We start from the raw sequence: 16005 nt of genomic DNA on the forward strand, positions 1-16005 counted from the left end.
CTCAGGCATGACATCTGGCAGATCAAGAAAATAAAAATGCAAAAAGCAAACGAGGAAATAAAACGGCGATGTAGTTTGCTCTTGGTCCTACTCCGCTCGAGGGCGCGCTTGTTCTCTGCAGAGGTCTCTGACGTGGCTTTAATAACCGAGTCCGCCGAGCACAGCGCTCGTTGATCGGTTTTTCAAACTTCAGAAGCTGAAGAAAGAAAGGCTCCGTCTGATTTTCTGTTTGTAAAGTTGTTCACTTGAACTGATTTTAGATTTTGGAGCCGACATTACATGCCCACACCGTAACAGCCTCATCTATAATATCTGTGTGTGAATACCATCTATCTTCATAAATTGCTCACAGCAGGACTCAGAGAAGATTGCGTTTCTATGTGTGAAAGCAAGCACTGCTCTTCATGTCTGTACATGGAGGCGCATGTGGTGATTTGCTTGGAAGTTGGAATTATAAGAAACATATCTCACTGACGGCCCCGCAAATTAATCAATTTAACAATATCAAGGTGTTCAACGTAGATTACAAAACAGTGTATATTGTAAATACAGTTTTTCGGCAGTTTTTGCATCGAAGTGATTTTGAAATGTTCCATTGTTTTTACACAGCATGTTGTGTTTTGAATTTTAAAAACTGTCCTGGTCCTCGTTCACAGGAGCTGGAGAGAGTTACCGCCTTACAGTCCAACCTGCAGATGGCAGCAGTCATTTGCACTAACGCAAGGAGGTAATGGCGCTTGATTACATTCACTAAAAGAAATGGCTCTTCAAAGGGCCCATTGGAATCACACCTGCATTCTCATACATGCATGCTCACATTTCACACACAGCAACTGAGGTAACTGTCCTTTCCCCTCATATATCGTCATTCTGTTGTCACACATGGCAAGTGATTCTGGCTTGTCTCCCCTTGAAATATTTGATCTGTTTATTTGCTTGTTATTTTTTTGTGGGTTATGAAACAGTTTGTCTATGTCTTACTAAAACTTTTGGTGTCGTAGATTGCATTGAGTATTGTTTGGGTAGTGACCATAGACTGTAAATAAAGATGGACGACATGGCATCAATATTTGTGACCAGTTTAAAGCTCCATGTGTTTTCCTCTGGTGTTGCCACTACGTTAATGGCAAAAATGGTCGCTGTAAAAAGACAAAGGTACATTTATAGACATACAGAACCATTCCCTACAAAGTACAAAGCTCTACTGGTTTATTATTTTCCCTGTACTGCAAACTTAGCAGTACGAACCTGTGTTGATGCTTTATTGATTCTGTACCACACCATCTCGTGTGTAGACAACTGAGCGTGTCGAAGGAAGGATTCACAGAGGCCAGCCTGGGTCTACTTGCCAATCAGAGACGACGACAACTGCTGACAGGCTTGCTCAAGTCTCTGAGGACCATCAAGACACTGGTAAAATGTGCACATCACACAGTCACATCCAATGCAACATGCCTTGTTGTACACTGCATATTGCTGTAAATGCTTGTTGGTCGCAAAGACCTGGAAACATCCATCCCCTTATATATCCTATAACTAATTACATGCTTTTTGCAGTGATTACCTCCACATTTAAATTAGTACCTGGCAACATGGCTGCCACGCCCTGCACACGTTGGTCCAGCATCCGGTGTGGTGCGTGTTTAAAGAATGTCAAAGCTGCTTGAGCGGGATAAAACTCCACATCCTACTTTGAGTTTATTGTGTAAAACTCAGCTTCTTAAGCTAATAAACATACCTTTCTATAGAAATTGTCACAGTTATATTTTTGTTCCAGTTCATTAATGCTCATGTGTCATTTCTGACCTGCAACATAAATCATGTACACTATCGTCCTGAGGAAGGCTTTAAATTTCCCTCTCAGTGTTTTTGTTTGGGAATCTGACTGAGCTGTTGTGAGACTCTACCCTGAGCTGTAGTTGATAACATGTCATTCACACTGTGTAACATGTTACAGATCAATGGTTATTCACAACCATCACCATCACAACTCTTCCTCTGGATTATTTAGGTTTAAATAAACGAAAAAACGAATGAAATAAAATATGCAAACTGTAACTGCACTGGTTGGCAGAGACATATAGCCGCAGGGAAGTAATTGTAGTTTTAAATATTTAGGCCTGTTAGGGATTTTACGCTGCACTCACGTCTTCTTCTTGTCATTCTTCCCCTCACAGCAAAGAACAGATGTAAGACTCAGCGAGATGCTTGAGGTATTGTAACCCCCTCTGTACACACACACAAGCACGCAAACAAGCACTTACAGATATATGTCTATAATTGACTTGAAAGGTTAAAAATCAGGAGGGATTCCACATGGAAAACCAAACCCACACACACACTAGATGCTCTGACAAATGCTGATCTTTTGTGAAGGTCAGCTGTAGCCCACTGAATGGATCTGACAGCCACTGTGTGATCTCTGCTTATCTTCTGTACAAACCCTTTTAAAGAGGATAATTTTATAGATTAATGTATTGTTTATGTCTATACGATACTGTACATTAAAGCCTGTGCTTTTTTAAAAACATATAGACAATAAATGACCTGACGTCTCTGTATCTTAGGAGGAAGACTACCCAGGTGCAATCCAGCTCTGTCTGGAATGTCAGAAAGCTGCCAGCACCTTTAAACACTACAGCTGCATCAGGTACAGTATGAACAGACTGATAAAGAAATATTTTTGTTGAAATCCAACTGAAAATAGCGTGGATTTTATTTATTTAAGGTTGGATGAAAAACATTTTCTGTTTTACCTGATGGTTATGAATCAGAATATGACATGATAAATATCTTTCTGAGTCCAATGTCAACTCTTGAAAACCAGGAAATAGCTCCTCCTTCAAATCATGACCTGAAGTTTTCTTTAAAATGCAGATCTGTCTTTTTATCTCTTTTTTTCTCTCACAAGGTTGAAAGTTTAAAAAGTCTAATTAAAGGGGCTTTTTACTTCCTTTTACTTTACTCATTGTCATTCCCCTCCGGTAATTCGATTGCATCGACTACGTCAGATCAGCTTTCTTGAGTTTTTACCATCTGGCTTTCGGCCCAATGAAAAGTGTCTAAGCAGGACGTTCTCAGTGAATATGCCCAGACTGCTTACTCTGTGTCTTTAAGGAGTTTGAGGGTGATATGTTTTTTTACATTTTGAATGCAGACGATAAGTTTTAAGCATATTGCTTATCTCTCTTGTTGAGTGCTTTCAGTTCTTGAGTAGTTGTTGCATTGAATAGTATCAGCTGATAAGATCGAGAGAGACAGGCAGACAGCTGGAACCATTAGGAAAATAAAAATATCTTTTTAGTGTCCCCACATGACGTAACAAACCTCTTCTCCTCTCTTCCCCTCTCTTCTCCTCTCTTATAAGAAGTCTGATATGAAAGATGAGTTGAGGGTGTGTTGGACATTTACCGTGTTTAAGCGTGCTTGTACGATTTCTCTCCTGAGCTCACTAGAAGAGATGTTGAATACCAGAGGGAGAATCGTCTCTGTCCTTTAGATTTCCTGTGTAATTTTGCTCAATTTGTGGCAGTGGGGCGCCTCAGTGCTGCTTTCTTGTGTATTGATTACAAATCAATCAGGGCTGCGCGTCATCGATGGATCCTTCCCTCCTACTGTTTTACCTTTCATACACACCGACAAAGAGTTATACAGAGAGATGTGTGGGGACTAACTTCGCTCAAGCAACACTATATAAGTTTTACTAAGCAATCGTGCCCTCTGGACGCTTGTATTTAAATATTTTTACCTGCTCTCCAGTTCAGCCTTACTCTTGAATTAGCCCGGCCTGATTCTGACACTTTAACCCACTCACCGAAGTTACATAGATCAAGGACAGAGTGGGGAGTGGGGAGTGGGAACGAAAGCGTCTCCATTCTCCTTATTCCAAGTTGGTGAACCATAAAACTAATTTTGAAAACGGCAGATATTGTCAACACTTCTTTGCCAGGGTCAACAGTAACAACAACAACAATCACTTACAACAGTGTGTCGACCGTGGAGCAGAAGACGCAGGGTTTTTGTCGCGATGATGCCATGTAAGGCACAGAGTGAGTGCTGTGAAATTGTAATCAATAAGACAATATTATGCACAGAGGATTGTTGTGGTGCGGAAAATTGCTCTAACAGCTCCCTCCAAACTGCAGCTGCTGTGTATTTGTGTGGATACCACTTTTGTTCTCACAGTGTTGTTAATTTAACATTAATTCATTACAATTAATCATGTTCCGTATCCATGATGATGAGAAGCTGCGGAACGTGTTTGGGTGGAGGTGTGTAGAATACACCTCTACACGATTTGCCACAATGACGAAGCCCTCTGCAGTCTGCCTATACGTGTTTGTCCTAAAAAGACGTTTTTCAAATCATCATTGTCACTGTATTCACATGCAGTTTGGACGTGTGCTCAAATGTGTCTGTGATTGTCATCCATACCCGTTCTTTCGTTTGTACAATGCATGTAGTATAGTTTGAAACATCAGTGCCCTGATCACACATCTGTCATCTTTGCATCACCGTGCACACTGTGCTCTCTGCCCACTGTTGCTCGACCTCCATAAGCAGCTACTTGTCGGTCTGCTGCACTTTGATTTAACGTTTTAGTCGTGGTTTCCCGTGTTCGGTCGATGCTCTTATTGGAGGCTTTCTCTAATATCCGCCTTATCTTGGTCGCTGCCCCCAACCTTTTAAAAGTCACAATTTCCTGAACAAGGCGCTTATAAAGCCTCACGCCCCGTCTTAGGCCAATTTCATCAGGCGGTCCACAGGGTCCGCCTTTAGGCAGGTTAAGACCCCTGCATGTGAGCATAGTGCTGGAAAGACTCTGAGCTCTGCTGTGGCTTTAAAACAATGAAGTGTAATGTAGCTTAGAGCACCTCTGTCCTTATGCGACCCACACCTTAATTATCCTAACAATAAATAGGATTACCTGTTTAGATCATGCACCTGATAAAAGATACGTTTTGTATTAAATCTTCATTTCTACATGTTCGGCAGCCACTTCATTCCATTGTTTGTTGAATTTGGAATATGAAAGGCATTTTTTCCAGAGCTCTTTATGCCTGTTTGAAAGAAATAAGGTTGCTACCAATGTATAAAATCATTTGGGCCCATCTGTTAATATCTGTTTATAATAATCGTGTTCTGCAAAAATGTTGGGGGGTCATCAATGAGAATAATAATCTCAATATTTTTGCCACAGAGAATGCAGGACTTCATACTGATTTACACCTTCCTTCTCTTTTTTAGTATTTCTTTTCACATCTAAAAAAGGAATCTCCATTCTCCTCGAACAGGTTGTTCTGGGTGAATCTGCCCCAGACCTCCACTTTAGCTAATAGCCGTTTGGGTATTGAAGCAGTTGGTGCGTTCAGGTTTTCTAATCTATTTGAAGTAGAGGGTGGATCAGCTGTAAACACGTGTATAATGGATGTTTGTGTTCTCTCAGACACACAAACCATTTTGTGCAGGCTCAATGACGCTGCAGACACTGCACCAGCTCACATATGAATTCAGAGTCACAGTGCTTTCCTCCTCCTCGTTTGTGTCTTTACAGTATACGTTCTTTTGGAGGTTGCTGGTGGTTGTATCCCTGAGCAGATTGTTAAAAAGATCGCCAGGTGTAACCGTTGTCGTGGTGTGTGGCTGGTGTTTGTGTTTACCTGGAGCTCTTTCACAATCATATTCCACCCTCCTTCTATACACCTGGGGGATCTTAGGGATATTTTCAAAGTCAGTCAGTCGTCATCCTTTCGTCTGAAAGTGTCGTGATCAAGTGGTGTTAAATATTGTGTATGTAACATTTTCATCTTTGCGTATTTGACGCATAGTTTCTTCTTGTGATGAGCAGCAAATATTATGGGATATTTTGATTAAGACTTAATCACCTTATGAAATGTTTGTATTTAATTGGATTTCTACACAGGTAATTGGATTGAGTATTCAGTATAACAGACAGTTTGTTCCATTAATGAGCTACCACATATTTAATGAAAACTGTGCAGTAGTCTGCCTGAAACTAATAACTGGGTCAGACTGCACAATATCAGTCCAATTGTTGCCCAACCTGGCACTTGTGTAGTGTGTTTTAATGGACAACAGGCGATATAACATCTGGGCGATTCTCTACATCCTAACTGAAAGATGACTTTTTTAATCTTGCATGATGGGTTTCATCACCTCTTTGACGTTTACCAACAGTGCTCTGCCAGGAGACATGAACCAGCACAAATGTGATCATGCTTGAGGAAAGAGGAATGTTGTTGTCGGTGTCTAAAGGTGGAACTGTGAAACAGAGGAAAGGTTCCTCAAGGCTTTAACTACCACGAGACAGCATGTATCACACACACAGCAAAACTTGTCTAAGGTGAAATTAGCTGAAATATTTTATTTGTATCAATTGTTTCGAGCTGATTGCTTTCACATCTGGTGTAAATCTCAATGGAGTTTGGCATCAAGCAGGCAACAGATGTGCATTGTCATGTGAAACGGACTCAAGGTCCTTGGACTGTATCCGAGTTTTACAAGGAGGCTCATCCAGAAAACAAACGAACAAATAAACAAATAAAAGCACATTTTTGATTTTATTCATTTAGCTGAATATCGGTTATAGTGTCACTGCCAAGGTCAGCATGGGATCAACAGGTTTAAACTTGCACCCATCCAACTTATCTAGAGATGCCAGAGATCTATGTTACATTCTGCACTTGAGGAAAACAAAAAAAGAACAAATTTCCCTCCACTGTTGAGATAATTTTTGCTAACTCCCCCCTCTTCCTCACTTGCATAATCATGGTTGCTGTTGACCCTCCTGACTGCATTTCACTCTTTAAAGCCCTTCCCCTGCAACTTTATTGCCTCTCCGCCTTGTAACACGGCTACAGCAAAAATGGTCGTCTTGCAAAATCTTTGCATCCGGCTGACCCTTGAAGCGAACCCCACAATGATTCTTTAGCGAGTCAGCAAGTCACTGCTGAGAGACTAGCCTCCGGGCCCTGTGGACACCTATTGCCAGTAATAATTGAAAATGCGATGCAAAATAACCTCCGTGATTTCCACCTAACTCTATTTCAAACCCTCTTGTTCCCTGAGGGGAACAGATTGTTAATTAGGTTTTTCCTCCTCATCTGTTATTTATGCATTCTATGTGATCACGGAAGTGTGTCAGTGTGAGGGGAGGCGCTGCAGCTGTACTCACACTGGAGTCCGCACAGTGTCTTTAGGTAATATATACAGCTTGTGGACACAATAACAGCAGCTCACCTGGGGTGTTGGATTTCACTTGACCTCTCAACCTCAAGTTTCTTAGATGTGCTCTTTCTCGTAGTTTTCAAATTTGGAAAGACTTCTCTTTTTCCATGCTTCTAGTCTAAGCAGAGTTAACCGACTGCCGCCCGTACATTAGAGTTGTGTCAGTCATCTCATCCACTGTAGTTCTTGGCAAGAAAGCAGATAACCCATATTTCACTATTACCCAAGCTGTTCCAGCTTCGGCCCTGTGTTGTTGGGAGTCTGCCATGCGGTGATAGTGATAGGTTTCTGTTCTGGGAAACTGTGGTTGGTCCACTTTGCTCTCAGGTGTGTTCGTCTCTGAGCGCTGCTTTTGTGGGATGATGTTTTCCCTCTAATGTGCTTTTCCAAAACTGTTCAGTTTGTGGTTTTGCCTCCGCTTACTTCACCACTCTGCTGTGTGGGAGTTCACTAGAACATTCTCTGATGAACAGGGCATCTATCCTGTTGGCCTCTGCTCCTCGGCAGTATCTCCACGGTCTGGCTGCAAGAACTGTGAGCCTTTGTTCGGCCTCCCCTGGGCCTTGCATATGGACATTGAGATGTATTTCTGAGGAAGCCAGGATCTGACATTGATCATTTCACATCTCTGTAGCGGTGCCAGCCCTCTCACTTCGTTCTGTTTTCTTTGTCTTGGCAAGGGGTCTCACTTTCCAGTGAGGATACTGGCAATGACGTGCTGTGCTGATCTTGTAGCAGGGAGTTTCTGGTGTTATCCTTGCTATGGCAAATACCGGCTTATTCAAATTCAGTTAAACTAAGCAACACGGAACATGTGCGTTTTGTATCACCTTGATTCCTGGACATCAGTTGTGGTTATTGCCCCAGGAGGCAGAACCTATAAAGATACATGACATGGCGGCAACAACAAAATATTCCTGTCATTTGCGATTGGTCAGGCGCGTGTGTCGCCGAGACCTCTATCCACTATCAATATACTGGAGGACGACACACAGCAAAGGGCCTGGTCGCGTATCCACGGCTGTCGCAGGAGGACTCGAGGAGTTGCGTCTACTATATTTATTTACTGTATAATCAAAGGGGGAAGGTGGTAAATGTTCCCTGGTGGATCATTGATTCCTGTCCTTTCCTTTGTGTCACACTCCTAAACACTCGTGCAGGCAGATAAAAGCAGGGTGAGAGTGCATCGAGTTTTGAGATGGCGTGCTCATTTTGTTACCTGCTTTCCAAATGACCTGTGGGACTCACTCTTCAGTCTCCTCTCAGTTCCTCCCTCCTCCTCCTCCTCCTCCTCCTCCTCCTCCTCCTCCTCCTCCTCCTCCTCCTCCTCCTCCTCCTCCTCCTCCGCACTCTCTGTCCCCAACCGCAGTGAAGATGCTTAATTAGCAATTCGTTAAGGACACTCTCTCCCTTGGGCGACATGCAGTCTCACAAGGCACAACATAAGAGCAGGCTGACCTGAAAAAGACCCCCAGAAATTGGGGGACAGGGAATGATTATGAATTGGCGCAGTGCAGTGGGAGTTACGGGGGAATAGAATCGGCGTCTTGGGGATGAGCCGAGCAGTCGTGATTCCTGCTGCAGCTTCTCAACTCTGGAGTTGAAAGCATTTTCCCAGGATGAGGCAGAATCGGAGGATGCCTTGAGGATGCGTAGGCGTTCTGTGTCTTGACTAGCGTGGTACATGCACAGACACGCAAACACCCATTCAGGCTAACACCATTTAGACACTGGATTCCACTGCAGACATTGAAATGGAACAAACGCTCGAGACCAAAAATGCTTGTCTTCACCGAGAAATTGTCAGGAATATTTCATTTTTCATCTCTTGTTGTCTTGTTTGTATGATGAAACAGAATGGTGTGTTTTATCGTTTGATTACTTTTAAACTCATTAGTATCTTGCGTTATTGACTGGTATTGACGATAACCATGATATTTAACACATTTTTTAGTATGTTTACTTAATTTCAATATATTTCTGCTGTGATATATCAAATATCTGGTTCATACTGCAACATACTAGGGTTGTAGTATGTTATCTGTAATTGATTTATAAAGTTTTCTTTAAAGTTTAAGACGAATTCGACACTCAGCAACATTGTTCTTTCCCAAATGTTTTTTTTGTGATGATTTATTTGGCCACAATATAAAGAAAATATAAGTTTCTGACAGGCCCTAATTCATGCTGAATATAACTACAGTTGATACAACACATTCTGGTCCAAAGCTGATTAAATAATCCTTAATAATCGACTTTTTCTCCCCACAGCGAATTGAATTCCAAACTACAAGACACCCTGGAGCAAATAGAGGTCTGTGCTACTCTCTAATTCCATTATCTGTGAGCGATATCATTTAAGAGACTTTTAGCAGTGAATAATATTTTGCTCTAACATTGTTATTTTCCAGAAGCCCACATCTGAAAGAAGCAATTTATGCCTCATTTTGACATTTTGATAGTTTGGCTTTCTCATTGTGGGTCTACCAAATATTGACACATTCAGAAAGTCATTATTGCGAGCACAGTAAATTATATCTGTTCCATCTCTAGCTGTGCTCCAATACTTGCGTGTGATAAATGGTATGCAAAGCAATTTTCTCTGCACGGCTGCTGCGGTGCTTGAGTAGATTAATTACTTACAGTTTTGTAGGCGTGCACTTTCGTACACATTCGTAGCCGTGCACCAAGGCGGTTGTTTGTTTATCTTTGTGAGTGACATCCCCTTATTTCAAACTGCTGTCGATAACATTAAACACACACACGCACACACGCACACACACACACACACACACACACAGAGATACATATATCCATGCCAAACGTGAAATCCAATATTCTGATATTAACCCGAGTACCATTAAAATCCCATTCTCTCATTAGAATACTGAAATAGATCTCAAGTAAGAGCTCATACCTCTGCCATGGCCCAGCAGTCCTCTTAAATACAATCAAGCTGCACCGAATTTCAAATACTCATAGATATCAGCTCCCTTAACATTTCAGATTTTTTCATTCAAGATCCATGAATTACTTACTGGGAAATTGGTAAAACATATAAAAAAAATGCAATGCTAAAGAAGGAAAATTCCTGAATCTGCCTCTACATTACATCCCTGACTAGTTGCGATGTAGTTTGCCCCATCCGCCGTCATCATTGTCTTCATTATGCTTATGTGCAGGCGTGAGAAATCACTCACTGATTCAAGGTGTTTGATCACTTGGCCTTTGTCAGCGCTTTGCTCTCTGAGCTCAGATTAATGTGTCAAGGTTTTCACACATCCTTCTGCTTCCTAACTCCTACAAACCTGTCTTCCCTACCTCTCTCTGACCTTTGTAACACACACAAACACACACACACACACTCACGCACACACTCAATTCCCTTCCCTTGGCCTTGTGTGCTAGCTAAACATATGTGTATAAATCCCCGGTCTTAACGTTAATAATCCCTCTCTCTTATTCCCCCCCCCCCCCCCCCCTCTGTCATCTTCCTGTTTCTGTCTCCAGGAGCAGCTTGATGTCGCCCTGTCGAAGACGTGTAAGCACTTTGATGTTTCGCACTACACCAAGGTCCAGCTGGCCTACACGCTCCTGGGCAAGACACAGGTCAGTGGTTTGACTCGGCTACGGGGTCACGGCGAACGACTTAACACAACAGAATGTGATGGGTCTGCTCGTTCTCTTCACTCGCTGCAAACGTCCTGTTGTTCGGCTGTCTCTTATTTAAGGTGGTTTCTCTCCTCTCGTATAAAACCTGTGGTTATAGTGGAAACGGGAATACAAGATGTGTTTGTTAACTTATTAAATCAACGAGTCGCTGCCCTTGTTCACATCCTGGCAACCGCACAACGTACGTATACGTATTATACTCATCAACAACTTGAGAGCCAGCGTTGATGGTAAAGAATGTGCCGTGTGCCTCTCGACATTAACCTTGACGTGGAGAATCATCGGGCTTACTGAAAAGGCATAATGTTTTTGTTATTGCTGTGATAATGAGCATTTTCAGACTCAAAAGCGAACGGGGGAGCCGTTGCTGCCCGGCTGTTGCCACTGCCCCTTAAGTGCTTTGTTTTTCCTCTCATCTTACTCTTTCTTTTTTTGTTCTGTTCTGTTCTCTGTGCATCTGTGTGTCCCTCATTTAGCCAAGTTCTGTCTCTTTGTCATAGCTTTCACTGCAGCTTGTCTTTGGTGCCACGCACAACACACACAAACACACACGCACACACACACGCACACAAATGGATACTTGAATGAACTGTGTCATCCTAGGCGTAATCAGCAACCCCAGAATCATTCCAACTCGGATAATTGGTTTTTATTTTTCTCCTCAATGGTCTCTAGCCCGGCACACCCTGTCCACACTAATTCGTACATTTAGCAAAACAAACCTTCTTCTTGCATTTGAGCCTTTCATCCACACGTAAACTGCGTTTTAAGTCACTCAAATGGTGATTCTTACAAGCGCCTTCGGGTTAGGTATAGGAAGTGTAGAACTTAGTTTTCTGAGCATCTGGACAGAACTTTTTACAAAAAATAGGGGGAAGTATCTCTTAAAAATATCAATTGTAGTGTAGACCAGGCCTCACTCTTATTACCTGCTCATATCCCTAATAAGCTGGACACATTACTAAAATAATTATTATTATAAATATGAAATATTATTGACATTATGACGGTTGCCATCAATATTCTTGTCTACTTTGGGATTTTCATGGTGTTTTTCGGACAGATTAAGTGAATCTCTCTCAGAAAGGAGAGACATTTTTTTATTTGCTATTGTGGCGGGGGGGGCAAGAGTTTGATCTTTTAGTGAGAAAATCTAATTGCACTACAACATCCATTACCTGCAGGGCTTTGCTCAATCCTGTCCTCAATTCACCAGCGTCCCTAAAGCAAGACTGTGGGTGGGAGCTGCAAAACAGAAGTGATGGTAAATGCAACTTGACTTTAAAAGAGAATAAGTGATAGCACACTCAAGATGGGAACACACACAGAGCACAGTGAGTGGAGCAAGATTGTAGTGTGGATGTTTTTGTGTGAAATGGTGGTTAAGAGTAATTCTTGGGGTTACTGAAATCCCATATTTTTAATGATTTATAAAAAAGTTAGAATCATTTAAATTCCAATTGTAGATATGGAAGAAAGTCGGTCATGCTTTGATGAGTTGGAATATTTCAGGATGCTCTTATCAGAGTTGTCATGGGTAAAACAGCAACGTGTAACGTGATGAGGGTCAGTTTTGGTAATGAGTTTGGTTTCTGTCAGTTGAATTTTAGCCTCTTTCAGCTCATTGTTTTGGTTTTGGCCCTCAATAAAGAGACAGAGAAAAAAACGGGTGAACACAATGCTCAGCGGACATAAATGAGTTTTAGTGTATTAAAAAAGTCTTAAAAGACATTACCAGTAATACATTTCTTCATAATCCGTATTTACTTGACACATTCTCATCCGACGCAGCACACCAAAAAATACATACATGTCACTTATATCACTGTGACATTTCTAACTTGTGCTCGTTACCTCATTAGTAACAGTTTCCACATCAAACTGAGCTGTGATGTGAATCATGGAAACCGAAGACACAGTTTTTTTTTCCTTGGATGTGAACTTTGTAGTTCCCAGCGCAGACAGCTATCCTCGTTTTCAATCATCCCATCTTGTGAAGCTAACAAAATATGTCTGCAAGTAATTCAAAAATACCAAGTGCACAGTGTGTGTCTCAGAGACGTCTGATTTGCAAATTCCCTGCTGGTTCCCTCTTCCACAGATCCTCGTTGGCTGATTCCAGTGACATCTTGATGTAATGGTTTTCACAACAGTATGTTTGGCTCTCTCTCTCTCTCTCTCGCTCTGCAGACCGCTATGGACCAGCTGCACATGCACTTCACCCAGGCCATCCACAACACCGTGTTCCAAGTGGTGCTGGGATACGTGGAGCTGTGTGCTGGCAACGCTGACACCAAGTTCCAGAAGATGCAATACAAGGACCTGTGCACGGTGAGGAGATGAGTGTGTGTATGTGTATGTGTGTGTTTGTGTCTTGGGGTGATGAAATTCTTCCAGAAAAAGATTCACTTCACACTTGGATGGATTCCAGTGTGAAGACGAAGCACTTCTTTAGTCAGTGCAGTGAAAACCACAAAATTCACCACCTTCATTTTGGTGTATGGGTATTTTTGACCACAACCGAGCATTTGCCGAAAAAAAAACCCTAATATATTTTAATAATTAGGCTTTTGATTTATCACAGGGATGAAGGTTTTGCACATTACATGTCGTGCAATGTCACTCCCCTACCACACGGGACATTCTCTGAGAAAGAAGCATAAACAGCTCCACGCTGTCGTCTGTTTACATTTCTCTGTCACTCTGGACGCGGTCACACTTTTTTCCTCTTGGAAACCCCAAAATATGTTTGGGAGTTTCTAGTGATGTCTGGTGAATGCATGATCGGTGGAGATCTTGATTGCGACAAAGGAAAAGTGAGAACTGTATTGTAGCTCCTGCCTGAGGTATTATATAAATCAGATTTGCATATGAGCCAGAACTTGGTCCACTCATCACAGACTTGCTGGGAGTGGTTTGTCCTTCCTCAGTGACTGTGTAACAACCTGACCCACAGTGTATATAGAATTCCAGGTAAAGGTTATTTACCACTCTCTCCTTATATGTCAGCTGCTGTATAGTGTTTTCCCCCCCTGACCCTCAGTTATACATTTCCCTGACTGTTGTGACTTCAGTGCTTTTAACAGGGACATTGCCTGCTGTTTTCATATCCACAGTGCCCTGCTCTTTACCTCTCACCTTTATGCTACAGTACATCCCATCACTTCAATCCTCATCTCGTTCCCCCCCTTTGTCTTTTTCTTTTTATGCATGTTGCTCAGTTATTCTGGTAGGAAATGCTGATTCTTTCCAACTTGCTACTTTAAAAAAGATTTGTCCATACAGCAATTTACTGCAGAGCACAGTGTGGCTATAAATGAGTCCAAACAGTGGCACCTATAGGACATATTGCCCTACAGGAGTCTTGACAGCGATATCAGTTTGCTCTTGAAAGCTTATGACCAAAGCTATAGGTGTCAAGCTATTCATGCCAGTATTGTGTAATTCTTTATTTATATTTCTGTGGTATGTAAATAATATTTGACTCACAATAATAAAGGTGTCTGACAGCACTATATATATTATAGAATTATTACTGTTCCTTCACATAGATCAATGTTTCCAACAACTGTGACTGTGCGAAAAAAGCCAAGGACCAACAATTGGGAACTTCATCAAACAACCTGATCAAAAAATAATATTAAAAACAATGTTTGCAAAACTTCTGTCCAAAGAGTCCCAGCAGCTGTTGTAGTCCATAGTAGCAAATTGAAATCGAGAAGCTTAAACAAAAGCTGTCTCTCTGTAGTATGAGTAATTATCTAAGGTAGAGTAGTGGAAATCTGTCCCATGGATCCTCTGAATTACTCCCTGCATGCATCTGTGCATTAGTGACAGACGCATCCTAATGTTTGCGTGTGGTTGATAGATACGCTGTCAGCCCAACGTGTTGCCTGGATGAACCCATTCGTACCACAAATACAGACACGTGTAACCTCGTACAAACACTCTCAGATACTTGAGATAGATGGATTGTGTCGTGCATCTCTTGGCTGATGATGGAGATTGATGGGACAAAACGCACACACACGCACGCAAACACACACATATGAAAGAAGTACCTGAACACCCACATGCAGTGGATCTGTATCCTTTATGTGCAGAACAAGTGTTGTGGTTATTTTTTTCTTCATGTGCCTCCCTTTGAATTGACACTAGGAGAGCTCTCTGAAGTACCGATGTGATGTAAATGTCTTTGTAGCTTTTGTTGTACATGCGCTGGACTGGAGTGGATTTGAGGAGCTGCTAAAAATATGGCGATGAGCTTGAAAAGTACTTCCTGTGATTCGTGAGCGTTTGAATCATTCTCCACTTTCCCCTCTCTGCGGTGGGTTTTGATTTTTGCAGCATGCATCACGGATTTGTTTCCAAGGTCTCCCCTGTCTTGTGTTTAAAAAATGTACCTGTGACATATTCGGTTGTGCATCAGTGGGCCAGCTGGGGAAATCAGCGCGGCGATGCTCTCTGCTCTCTCCACAAAGCTTGTTGACGTGAGCTCTCTCTTGAAGAACGCGAACGTCGAACCCCGATGTGTCAAAGCTGTGGGGCGCTAAACTGTGTTTGCGGAGAAGAGCAAACCTTTTGAGTTGTTGTCCCCCCCGATAAATAAAGGTTATGCTAATTTTAGAGACACTTTTAAACCCTCTGAACTTGCCCCTTTAGTTGCGCGACTTAAAATTCAAGAGTGCAGGGGAACACTCGGAAAGGTCAGTGCGGATTGTGAAGGGGTCTTATTAATTTTACATCAACACCTCATCATTATTGGCGAGCCGCTCTCCGTATCAATCTCCTGGTCCGTCTGATTTCTCCCCTCGTGGAAAAGGGGAGAGTTTGCTCTCAGAATCGCGGGAGAGGAGGTGACCGCGACTGAAACACGGTGCTGCCGGCCGACGCTTCACAAATTCATTTAATTGGGTCGTGATAAACTTTGTTGTCTGTAGAAAACTGTCAGTGGGACTTAACCTTTTTAGTTCCGAATTATAATTTTTTTTACAATGTTGTAAAAAGCCATTAGCTGTGGTGATAGGAGCGAAATCACCCTGATAATGATATCTAACAACTGCTCATCAGTAACCCGCACTGCTC

General features: G+C 42.1%; 1 protein-coding gene across 3 annotated transcripts in view; it reads left to right on the top strand.

Annotated features, from left to right (window-relative positions):
• The window catches only part of vps50 (VPS50 EARP/GARPII complex subunit), a 95736-nt gene that overhangs the window by 25794 nt on the left and 53937 nt on the right, over positions 1-16005 (top strand). For all 3 annotated transcript variants that reach the window (XR_009924457.1, XM_062409913.1, XM_062409914.1), the window contains exons 6-12: positions 657-727; positions 1296-1413; positions 2178-2213; positions 2568-2650; positions 9520-9562; positions 10759-10857; positions 13111-13251. Coding sequence is in view for 2 of the 3 variants with exons in the window: in XM_062409913.1 (XP_062265897.1) it covers positions 657-727; positions 1296-1413; positions 2178-2213; positions 2568-2650; positions 9520-9562; positions 10759-10857; positions 13111-13251 (591 nt within the window). In the remaining variant the exon portion in view is untranslated. The remainder of the gene's footprint in view (positions 1-656; positions 728-1295; positions 1414-2177; positions 2214-2567; positions 2651-9519; positions 9563-10758; positions 10858-13110; positions 13252-16005) is intronic.

This window comes from Platichthys flesus, chromosome 17 (assembly GCF_949316205.1).
Source record: "Platichthys flesus chromosome 17, fPlaFle2.1, whole genome shotgun sequence".
Taxonomy (NCBI): Eukaryota; Metazoa; Chordata; class Actinopteri; order Pleuronectiformes; family Pleuronectidae; genus Platichthys; species Platichthys flesus.